Source organism: Danio rerio, chromosome 1 (assembly GCF_049306965.1).
Source record: "Danio rerio strain Tuebingen ecotype United States chromosome 1, GRCz12tu, whole genome shotgun sequence".
NCBI lineage: Eukaryota > Metazoa > Chordata > Actinopteri > Cypriniformes > Danionidae > Danio > Danio rerio.
This window is the reverse complement of record NC_133176.1, coordinates 33,868,086-33,881,152: the sequence shown is the minus strand read 5'-3', so window position 1 is coordinate 33,881,152 and position 13,067 is coordinate 33,868,086. Positions and strand designations below refer to the sequence as shown.

At 34.1% G+C, this 13,067-nt stretch overlaps 1 protein-coding gene across 3 annotated transcripts in view; it reads right to left on the bottom strand.

The window, feature by feature from the left end:
• The window catches only part of vps8 (VPS8 subunit of CORVET complex), a 233,276-nt gene that overhangs the window by 15,463 nt on the left and 204,746 nt on the right, over positions 1 to 13,067 (bottom strand). For all 3 annotated transcript variants that reach the window (XM_073949180.1, NM_001080616.2, XM_073949179.1), the window contains 1 exon segment: positions 10,077 to 10,157. In XM_073949180.1, the coding sequence (XP_073805281.1) occupies positions 10,077 to 10,157 (81 nt within the window).

Genomic DNA, 13,067 nt, shown 5'->3' with positions numbered 1-13,067 from the left:
ATAAATACTACAGTCCATAAAATATGAATAATTCTAATGAAATATTTTGTTTAAATTGTTAGAGTGGAAGAAGCTATTTACACTAAAGCCCCGGTCAGATCACACGATTTAGGCATGATTTCCTGGACGTATGGTGTCATGGGAATTCATGATTGACAAATGGGCATTGTGACACAAGATTCAATTGTTTCTTTCTCGTGTAATGTGCTATAGTTCACGACGTAAAGTGTTAAAATATTCTTTAAATGTATTTTATAACTATGAAATGTAATTACTAAACAATAAAGCATTAACTTGCCAAGAAAAGCTCCACTTTACCCCGGTAAAATAATGACCCCACTTATGCAATACTAGAATCTGGTCTATATAACCATGGAAATATATTTACACACAATATCACCAAAGTTGCATATTTGTACAATAACGAAAATAAACAGTATGCGCTTTCTCTCATGCAGCCTCCATGAAATATATCGTGTCACAGCAATGAACTTGCTACTTGCTTCACCTATTCTAATGAGCGCCCATAAATAATGAAGTTATTAGTTGTCTGCATGTATCAGTGTTTAGAGATTAAAATAAGACAAAAAAAAAAATTGAAAACAAGATAAAAATTATATTATATACACATATATATATATTGTTATAGCAAGGTGTGACTGCTTTGGGAAAAAACACAGGATGACTGATCATGAAGGAACGTGTAGTCTGGCACATTTGCTACCCACGACAATTCAAGATTTTATCAAGAAAAAAAAAAAAAAAAAAAAAGAAAATAAATAAATTGCATGATCTGACATAGTGACTTTTGTAACCAAGAATAAAAATCATGTGATCTGACCGGGGCTTAAATCTGCCCAAGGTAGCTCTACTGCAAAACATCGCAAAGTGCCTCAATCTGGGTCAAATGGTGGTCAAATTAAGGCACTAATATTTTAGTTTTACACGAGGGGAATCATGGGATCAATCAAAGGTTTATTTATTTATTAAAGTGATTAAAATGTATATCCATTCCAGACCCCTACTACCTTTGAAATAAGAAAGTATAACCCTGTTACAAGCTGTTTTTCCTTTAACCTGCTTGACAGACTACAAATCTACAACAACCCTGAATGCGCCAGGCATTTTCTCCATTTCTATCACCTGGTGGAGCTTATATTCCTTGCCACTGTTGCCTCTAGCTTGTTCAGTTGGGGTTTAAAAACACATTTAATATTCTGTAGTAAATTTAGCTTTGATGACAACAAACCTAACTTTGGTTAAAAACCAACTGAACTTGATTTATAATTCACTAAACAGAATTAACATTAAAGTGTGAACTCACTACAGGTGCTTTATATCAGGACTTAATGTTAAAGTTTGCATCAATAATTCTCTCACTTTCCTGTTTAATACCATGCAGCTGGTTTAATGCCCTCATTTTCCAAAGTGTTGCAAAAAGAAAAAGTGAAAATGACACCATCAAATTCACATTAGCATGCATGGATGCTGCTAGACGATGGCTCTAAAAAAAAAAAAAAGACCTTTTAAATTACTATGAAATCAAAATGAATGTTTTTATTCATGTTTTTTGCCATATTTATGTTAGTCTTAAAGGGAGTAAAATAAAAAAATTACACACTATTTACTCACTCTCAATTGGTTCCAAACCATTATGTGCTTGTTTTTTCACTGGCAAACACACAAAAAAAGATTTTATATTGAAGGATGCAAGAAACCATCGACTTCTATAGTAAACAAATACTTTTTCAAAATATCTTATTTTGTGTTCCACGTATAAAAGAAACTCAAACTGGTTTGTGACAAGTCGGTCACTCAAACTGGTTTGTGAAAAAGTACATGATAACATATTTCTCAGTTTTGTTATCCCTTTATGTTCCCTTTAGTTCAATTTTATTATCTATAAGCTAGTGTGCTTAAAAACAATGACATCAGATCTTTACCAATCAAATCTAATCAAAAGCTTTCGAGAATCTCCAGCTTCATGAATCATGCCTATTAAATACTGATGGCAAAGCTGCAACTGTGTGCAGTGTGAAAGCTGTAACATTAACAGAGAAAATAAAAACAATTCTGACTGGAAATAGACTGCAGACGTCTATGAGTATGGGTGAAAAAGGCATTAAAGTGTCCTCTGCTCCAGATAAATTACAGTACAGAGATGAGGGAAAGACAGCATTACTAGTAACAGAACCATATTTAATCTAAATGTGTTAAATTCATTTTTTTTAACGTTACAAGCTTTCAAATGCATCTTGACCAGATTGCAATGTAAACAAAATGTTTGTTTGGTTGGTTTTGATTGGTTGTTTTTGTTTTTTTTTTTGATAAGAGGAGCCTTGATTGCCATAAAACTAAATTTAGATTGAACAGTACAGCCATTATGGAAATGCCATCAGTGAGAATATAGTATTCCAGAGAGCAAAGCACTGAAATGGACGGGAAGCTGGCCTCTTTTTCAGATATTTTAGGATGGAGAGATGGGGCAGAGGGTGCTTGATGAACACAGGGACTGTGGGGAGAAAGTCAAGCTGATCAAACTCGCACTGCCAGTGTCACATCTTTAACAGTAAAGGTCAACCCAAGAGCTGAGAGTCTAGGAGCTCAAAAGCAGAAACTGGAAAGTGAATGAGAAAAAAAAAAAAAAACTTTACATACAATCTTAAAGATAAAATAGTTGTTATGAAAGACATCAAAATGTTCCTCAATGTTTTAAAATGAGTTCTGAGGATTTTATTGGTTAATGATTTGCCTTCTTACAAATGTGATTTTTCAAAAGCCCACTTGTATTCCATCTCCCTTTCTAGTTTTATTTCTGTGCCCAGTTCTCAGCTTTGATCAAACACTGAGTCTGCATACAGAAACAAAAAAAAAAAGATGTCAGCTGTTTGTTTAGACTGGGGGAAGAGCAACTCGTGAGTCTGTGCATACATAAGCACACACTTTGCTTTCTACATAGAGTTTTTTAAATAACCTATCCCTAATATACTAACCCAGAAAAGCATTGAGGACAGTCCTAAAATAGCAGATTTTAGGGCTTTGTCCATGTTTAACTCAATTTTAGGCTAAGAAAATAATGTAATATAGACAACTTAACCTGGACAATAGTGAGATGGTTTCTTGTAAATGTGAAATTAAATTATTCAGAAATAAGCAATCATATTTTAATCTTTTGGTATATTTGTACAAAAATAGGATGTACAGGAGGATAGACATTACCTTTTCAAACCACCAAAAGAAAAACATAATTCAACCTGTAATATTATTAACAGTAATTCATCAAACTTGTCTTTCTTTCTTTGTGCAAGCATCTAGCACTGAATAAACATTTAAAAAATTTACTTTTTCCAAGGCCAACAAAGAAAAGATTTAAAGATTTAAAACAACCCAAACATTTATACAGAAGTATTCACAGTGCAGAAGATATCTGATGACATATCAGGGTTTTTACAACTTTATTTTACCATTTTATTAGTTTAAAAGTTTATATTTTTGGGCCAAACAAGCAAAAAAAAAAAAAAAAAGTTGTAAATATCTGCTTATATTTTTAAATGAACTACACTCAAAAAAATATTTGCTGTTTGTTTAAACTACTTATTTAAAATAAAAACAAAAATTCTTGATTCTATGGACACAATTTAATTGTTTTATGTTCAATCCACTTAATATCTGTACACCGTAAAACTCGATAAGTTTAGTTAGCTCAAACTGTTTAAAAAAACCGACTGTGGCAAACCATTTAAGTAAAAAAACTAAATGGTTTGAGTACTGTAAATAAATTATATAAGGTTTGGTATTGCTTCTCGGAGAGTTAACAGTTAACAGAAAATTTTTTTTAACAAATTTACTCATAACTCATTTGGTTTGAGTTCTGCTTAATCTAATTAGTTTACAAGTTACCATAACTCTTTTTCATTAAGTCTAGGTAACGTTCTTAAAAATGATAAGTTAAGCTAACTAATTTAATTTAGAGATTTTCACTGTTAGGTTTTACAATATACAAACTAATAAGATAACTTAATTCCTTCATATAGCCTCGATGCAACAGTTGACTAAAACACAAATTTGACTAAGTGGACTTCAGAAAAGAATGACCCCTTTACAGGAGTTCTTTTAAGCAATGATTTACTTTTTATTTAGCTCTAGACTTTGGGGACATTTGGGACCTAGAAAAGTAACCCCCTTTTGCCATACGCATTACGTCTGCCAAACTCAAAGACTAAAATGTCTTGGGCTTATAAAACCTCTTCCTCCAGATCACAAAACTTCTCATGCCTGAAGCAGATATAAAGTGTAAATCATTGTAACCATTGTTGTTAATTTAATTGTGATTTAATTCTCCATCGCCAAAGGATTTGAATAAATCACTTCTTTCTTTAAACTTTAAATGCATGATATTTTGGACATTTGACGTCATTATTGTTTGTATGTTTGGGCTGGACATGGACAAAATCTGGACATGGTTTCATGTCAATAGCTCTTTTAAAATATATATTTACCAGGACAAATTATGACATATCCAAAACTTATTTTACCCATTGTATACTGAAGTAAAATTTATTTAACTGAACCAATGTTGTTCCTTTTTGACCAATTAAAGGCAACCCTAGTTACCCTAGTAAAAAAAAACCCGAAAACATTTTAACCAAATTCTCAATGATAATGTTAAAAAACTTTAAGGTGCAGGTGATTGTCTTTAGGAACATTTTTGCTGTGCTAGTTAAAAGTCTCTTCACATTGAAATAGTAATGATTAAAGTGAATGATCTAAATGTGTTTAAATGTATTTTTATATTCTGAGTAAGGCATAAGACAAAAAAAATGTTAGTCTGTCTGATGAATAACTCAATTATGATAGATAACACAAAGTGTTAAAATCAGTCAACAAATTTGATTTTATATTTCTGTGGTTGTCTATTATAAGGTTGTGTATGGTCATCTATTGGGAGTGCGTTCATGACTTCAGGAGGCTAGATCTTGTTAGCATTTTGGCAGATCAACTACTGCACCTTTAAGTAATAAAATTATTTAATTTTTTTTAAATAAGAACTTGCCGGTCATTAAAATCCAATCATTCATAGTTGCATCATCCACATGCTATTTATGTATTCTTAAACACACGTGCACAGTGAGAACATGGACGCATTTATTTCTCCATCTGTTCATCCCGATCATCATTTTGGTATTACGTGACATCTTGATAATACTGATCCTCATTAACAAGAGTGTGAATTCTGACACAGAGACAGGAAACGAATGACAACACAAACACCCCCCACAAACAAAAATGACACAGACGGAGGTAGCTGATAATGAAAAGTCTCTCTGTACCACTTCAGAATGCCAATCTCCTTCAACTGGTAATGCTGAGGACAGATGTTAAGATTGAGAGTGTGTGAGAGGGATACTGGATAACTGCAGCAACTTCCTATTTCATCAGAGGATAAGGGCTTGGTAGTGTGATAGTTAACTGGACAATAGCATCAACATCAGCTACTAGAGTCTTGTGTTAAAATTATAATGAATTATTTTAGTTACAATAATCTTGTAATGTTTAATAAAATGAATAACAATGCTCATGTCTGATTTAGGCTTGTCACAATAATCAATATTTCGACTTACTGCACAACACATAAAACATAACTAAAACATTTTAGTTGATTGTGCAACATCTCTATCTCTGCTGGAGGGGTCAGTGTCAGTATAGTTAAAAAAATACTATAATATTTATTATAACTCACTACAGTTTACTTTCATGTTGGTGCCTGACAACTGAGAAAAGATATAGGAGATATCGCAGCCTCTGTGCCTCTTTTTACCTTGCATTTTTTAATTAGCATTTATCATTATTTATGAACTGTGCCCTGAGTTGTAGCTAGGCGAAATGGACAGCCACCGACTTGTGGCGACGATGTGCGTACTCTGATAGAAATCTATGTTTAGAATTCTAAAATGCAAGGCGCTACTTGGCGCGCCATGATGTCGAGCGGCACATCCGTTGTGTGACCCCCTAAATGTGCACACTATAAACATTTCAGGAATGACAATATATTAAGGGCGTACTCACTCTATGCTATCCAAACCATGCCCAGGCCCATTTCCCAGAACGTTTGAGAAGTGTGAGTGCGCTGGATTGGGCTCACTTGGCACGGTTCACTTGGGCTTTGGCGCGGTACGCTTGTGTGTGAGTGCAAAACGCGCCTAAGCCTGAAACTGAAAGCTAGACGTGACTTTAAAGGGACTGTTTCATATGGATTTATTAATCATTCTTACCGTTCAATGAACGCAAACTGTCCAAGTTTATTAAAGACGCAAGCCCCTCACTGCACCACAGCTGCACCTTCAGCAAACCTCCTAATTCCTGCAGCACCAGGACTTAATGACTGTTTTTGAGCGTCAAAATTGGCGGATCTGTTCAGCATAATATTTGACTGTGTGTCACCTCATCCCAAATGACTAAAACAATATAACTAGAGAAATCTCCACTGTGCTGAGCGAGAGCGCTTCTCTACTGAACAGCGGATCATCGATGACGTAAGCGTGCCCAGGCCCGAATGTAATGTGAGTGTGGGCCGTCGGGGGAGACGGGAGGGGGGACAAGCGTGCTTTGGCTCGGTTCGAGGCAACTGTACATAGTGTGAGTACGGCCTTAGTCGAGTGAATTCCTTAAATTATTCAAATTGTAGCTTACAGTACACAACAAAAGTGGATGGTTGTCACCATGGCTACAGACTACTCAGGCTTTTTGTGTGCTTGGCATTTACTATTTCTGACTAATTTAATATTACATCAACAAACCTGAAAAACAGATGAGTCATGGTTTGTGTGTGCCTGCAGTGTTAATATGTCCACTTATTATAAACATATGTGAGCTGGTTCTTTAGGCTTATCTAATAAATCGATCAAGTTTGTTTGAGTTATTAAAGAGGTCAGATGCAAAAAGCAATATAATGGCATTATTTCCTATATGAAGTACTTAGATTTCTCCCATAATGGACTTATAATGGAACAAACCATGTATAGTTTAGTCTGATTAGGTATAAACTTCAAGTATTTTATATTTTACATTATTGCACAATTCCAAATTTATTGGGGCCAGTGGAATGTACTTAATGAGGTCAAGTGTTATCCGATCACGGTAAATGAATAGCATGTGCACATGGTGGCATTATAGCCATTCTCAATCAAGAACACACTTGCTGCTATTGGACGCCTTTTGACACTGGGACAACTTATTTTTTAACCAGCAGCATTGAGTCAACAAAGAGCTTCATTTAATTCAGTTGAGGCTCTATAAATGTGTGTAAGTGTATGAGGGGGTGTGTAAATGCGGGTAAGAGTACATTTAAGTACATATGTGATGGATAAACAGCTGTGAGTGGAAATAAAGGCACAAATAGCATCTAATGGTAAAGCTCTCTAATCTATATATACATATAGAGCTGAGGAGAATTACCTTACCCCCACACACTGACACATCTATGAATGCAAACGCACACAATAATAAAATAAACTATTACTCACAAAATATATATATATATATATATATATATATATATATATATATATATATATATATATACACACACACACACACACACACACACACACACTCACACACACACACACACACACACACACACACACACACACACACACACACACACACACACACACACCACACACACACACACCACACACACACACACACACACACACACACACACACACACACACACACACACACACACACACACACACACACACACACACACACACACACACACACACACACACACACACAATCTTCTCTTTGTTAAACAAAAATGAAAAAGTATGGACTATATATATATATATATATATATATATATATATATATATATATATATATATATATATATATATATATTGTCCATACTTTTTCATTTTTGTTTAACAAAGAGAAGATTGTTTTCAACACATTTTCCAAACATAATAGTTTTAATAACTCATTTCTAATAACTGATTTATTTGATCTTTGCTATGATGACAGTAAATAATATTTTACTAGATATTTTTCAAGATACTACTATACAGCTTAAAGTGACATTTAATGCCTTAACTAGGTTGATTAGGGTAAAAAGGCAGGTTAGGGTAATTAGGGAAGTTATAGACTATCGAAAAAAAAAATATATATATAGCTTAAAGGGGCTAATAATTTTAACCTTAAAATGGCTAAAAGTACTGTAGTACTTGATTTCGTTTTCAGTAGAATAGTAGAAAGTTTTAGTAGAAAAGCTGCATTTGAGACATTTCACAAATATTTCACAAATACAACAAGAGATTGCTGAAGAAAATAATGTTGATGTAATCTTGGCTTTTGCAATGATGTAAGTTTTTGAATTGTCCTACAGCTGAATCTCATCACTGAACCACTGCGAGGAAGAACTTTAACAGAATGCAAGAGCTTAAAAAGAACCTAGGCTTCTTTTCCAGAACAGCAGTGAACTTTAGTACTTATGACATTTTAAAATTAATCTTATAGTGCTTTCTAAAACACTGACCCTTACTTTTGAAAAGGCTACATAAAAGACTACAAAAATATTTTAATGACAGAGGTAAAACACTGACAAAAAAGTTAGTAACATTAATGAATTAAATAAATAAATAAAGTAAAACAGATTAGGTGGCACATTCAGTAAATAATTGAGCACAACTATATTTACAGCAGAATACAGAATTATTTCACCTCCTATGATATATTTTTTTCTTTTCTAATATGTTTAACAGAGTAATAACATTTTTTCAGTGTCCCATTATTTATTTCTTAAAAAAAAAGTTATATTTCTACAGAGACCCGGAAGGGACGTGATGGTGTATAAAAAAAAAAAGTGGATAAAAAAAAAAAACTAATCTTAAAAGCTTCTTGTAATTTAAAAAAAAAAAAAAAGTCTGAATTCACTTTCTTTCCATTAAAGCTGTGCGTCGATCAGCACCTCTCATTTGCAACCTCTGAATCAGTAAATTCATAAGCGCTGACTGACGGTCGCACTCTGTATGATAAACTGATCCCAGATTAGCTTCTGTTCATGCCATTTAAAGTGATACCTCTGTTATCAAACAAGTGAAGAGCAGCAAATGAGTCTCTTAAATTTTTTTTTTTTTTTTTTTTGATAACAGAGGTGTCACTTACCACTAATATATAATGAAAGCATACTTTAACCGTTTGTGGTCATTAAAGAGGAAATTAGTTGTGTTTAAAATAAAACAAGAAGGACGTCCAGGCAAGCATGTTTACATTTTATTAAGTGTATTTGTCTGTTTAAACACACACCTGAATCCCAAATTGTCCTACACTTTAGCTCCTCTTTAAATCAGTGTACAGCTGACCTGGGAGTCAGTCAGTCAGCGCTTATACATGCATTCACTGATTTAGAGGTCGCATATGAGGGGCGCAGATCAACGCACAGCTTTAATGAAAAAAAAGCGAATTCAGACTTTTTTTTTTAATTTCAACATGCTTTCAAGATTAATAATATGAGAAAAATATGGGAAAATACCAAATAATAAAATATATTGGTAAAATACGGGAGAATCCTGGCAAAAACAGGGTTGTCATGTATGAAATGAAGTGTTTGTCGAACAACAGTTTTGTGAGATAACGCAAAAACTACCTATTATCGTTTTATTTTCCTCCCAACCCTTTTTTTTTCACCCATTTTTTTTCCTCCACCATCACGTCACTTCTGGGTCTCCGTATATTTCTTTACACTAGAAGAATCCTTAAAAATAATTATTAAAACATTATGTACTGTCATCAAGGCAAAGACAAAATAATTTTCACGTTTATATAAGTGTTGAAAAAAAAAAAAAACCTTTGAATTATATTTGTTCAGATGTTTAAAAAAAGTCAAATAATTACACTTTTGCATTAGGCCTAATCATTTGGTAACACTTATATAGTATAATAATATAATATAGTATAGTATATATTCAACCAACGAACTATCAAAATAAAGTGTGTGACCAATATTGATGTCTTCAACTGTATAGAGTAGAAGTGGGGAGATAAGAAATGTTACTGTTGGTCAGTCATACCCGAGATGGTCCTCTGTAAATAGTGCGGAACTGATCCCAGGCCTGTGTCTGTTGGGCATCCAAAGTGGCTTCAGCCATCATCTGAATAAAAGAAGAAAATAAATAAAACCTCACAAAAACAGTTCAACACACTCACAGAACCAATACACCCTTGTCACTATTCAATTTGCAATGGTCACAAGGGAACCCTAAAGGCAAATTCATAAAGCATGTTGCATAAAGCACATCAACAGTATATAAACATAAGAACGTCAACGAGGCTTATGAAGGGACAAACTTTGCTGCCAGGTATGGACTTTATAAATAACGGAATGCGCAACAAATAAATAAACCCTTTAAGAGTCAGTGGAGGAGTGTTGCTCGCATCAAATGTGACATTTTCATACATAAGCAGAAGATGTGGAAAAGACAAGTGATTAAAGCCTGATGGATGTGACATTTAAAGGAAAAACAGCAATATCAAGCAGAATTAACTGAAGCAGCGAAACAATTTCATACTGAGTTTGGTTGAATTCAAATGTCTATGAGGGAATATAAGTTATAGGTTAGTTAGCATGAGAACATAGGTGACATAAATATTAAGAGAATTTTAAAGGTTAAATGGTTATTTAACAATTTTTTTGTTTTTGTTTTGATGTACATGGGTTTCTCTCTAGGTTTTTTGCACTTCACGTTCATTAATTAGTGAAGTTTGTTCCTTGTCACTGTCACCACTGGCGGGTTTTCTCTTCAGTGTTTGGACTTTTAGCAGTGAAAAATAAGCCACACTGAAACTGAACTTTAACCCTGAAAACTGGACAGACACGGTTTCAGTTTACTAGAACTTCTATGTTAAGCTGCTTTGACACGATCTACATTGTAAAAGCACTATAAAAATAAAGATTAATTAAGAATTGATATATTGAATTTATGTAATTATTTATATTTCATAACCTTTTTTTTCATTTATTTTAAAGTTATGTTGTCTTAACTAACTAAAAACTAACATAAAGTTATGTTGTCTTATGTTGTGGTTATGTTGTCTTTTGTAGCGTGCAAGAGGACAGCAGTTAGCTTCTATACTTTCTATTCACTAGAGTTCATGCAGGTGAATGACATAAAACAATAAGCAAAAAAATAGCTGTTTCTTTTTTCAGGATTGATGTATACGTGAATACAATGCTTGTGCATTATTTAAATTATTTGTTTAGAATGATTTGTGAATTTCATTTATGTATATTTATGTTGTAATCAAAGAGCTTTCTGTCATTTCCAAAGCGGTGTGGTTCCGTAAATATAAGGACCGGATTTTGTTTGGTTGGCAGGTTTTGGTCTTTTAATTTATTTCTTTTTAGTTCGGGGTCTTTTTAACATCTGTGACCTGGAAACTTCATTTTTAATAGAAATTATCGAAGAGGATGAAGAAGAAGAAGACTAACATGAAGAAGAAAAAGATTTACAACAATTTTGCACATACAAAATACATAAACGTTAAATATTCAATCATATGATTAATTAAGAAATTAGAGTAAAACAAATACATTCAGTAAGATTAATATATATGGCATAGTCTGGGTAGTAGGGGTGTGACGAGATCTCGGACTACGAGATCTTGCGAGATTCATTCACACAGGGCATCAGCTTCAGCGCTTCCTATTCACTTTGAATGGGTGACGTCAGGCATTGCCGAACTGCTGGATCCATCGCCGCTGCTTCAGAAGTTGGGATTTTCTTAACTTTTCAAGTGCCGACGGAAGCGTCAGCCAATCAGATCGCTGTATGCAAATACACCAGCTTAGACAGTAGCCGATTGCGAACTAATTTCATTGGCTGACGCTGCTATGACGATCACATCAGCCCCAACTTCAGACACGCCTTCTATGAAGCGTTGTCGCTGAAGTCCTGTGTAAATGGGGCGTGAATCTCGACAAGATTTCTCATTGAGGTGAAAAGTTGTTTCGTGAGTTGTGTTGTTATGATGGAGTGTGAGGGTGAATTTAGCACTGGAGATTGGAAGCAGGACTGGATGCACGTCACTTGTTTGCTTGAGTGGGTGTGACATAACCGATTTTTTCACTGTAGTTCAAAGGTTACCATATCCAAAAGCAAATGCTACTACAACTGCCACTACACAAATTAAAGATGCGATAGAATAGCATTTTAGATATGCTTAAAGCCACAATTGTCGTAAACCCACATAAAAAATGTTAAATATTTAAGTTTTGTACAGACATGTAAACTCTGTAATAAAACTATTACCATTGTCTAGTAAGCCATACACCCATGACTGTTTGACATTATTCTCTGCACCTCGTGTACTGAGTCAGTAAAGTGCCACAGACACACATCTTCTCCGAGTGCACGCGGACACAACAGACAGACAGACAGACAGACAGACAGACAGACAGACAGACAGACAGACAGACAGACAGACAGACAGACAGACAGACAGACAGACACACACACACACACACACACACACACACACACACACACAACCACCCACACACACACACACACACACACACACACACACACACACACACACAGAACTCTTGAAGACTCAACCAACATTATCATTTATGCCGTCTGGAAAAAAGTAGTTTTTTCATTAAGCGCGAGGTATCAAATTCCATCAAAACATCCAATAGCTTTGTCGAGTCAGTAGAGTGTATGAATCCTCTTTAAAGCATACGATTCATTACAATAGAAGCAAAATAACTTTTAATACAAGTTGATTTCATAAAGCTTCTAAATAGCTTTGCATTAAGATTTTTTTTTTCAGTTTAATAAAAGACTATTTCCATCATTCAAAAAAATGTGTATAAAAAATCTTATCTCGTCTCGTTATCATGAACACAATATTGTGTCTCATCTCGTGGAGTAAACATCTCGTCACACCCCTACTGGGTAGTACAGCATAGTTTCCACACACGTGGATGATGGTATTTGAGGGTTCATAACTTATAAATCTTCAAAAAATAGGATGAAATCTAAACCTTCCTCATATAA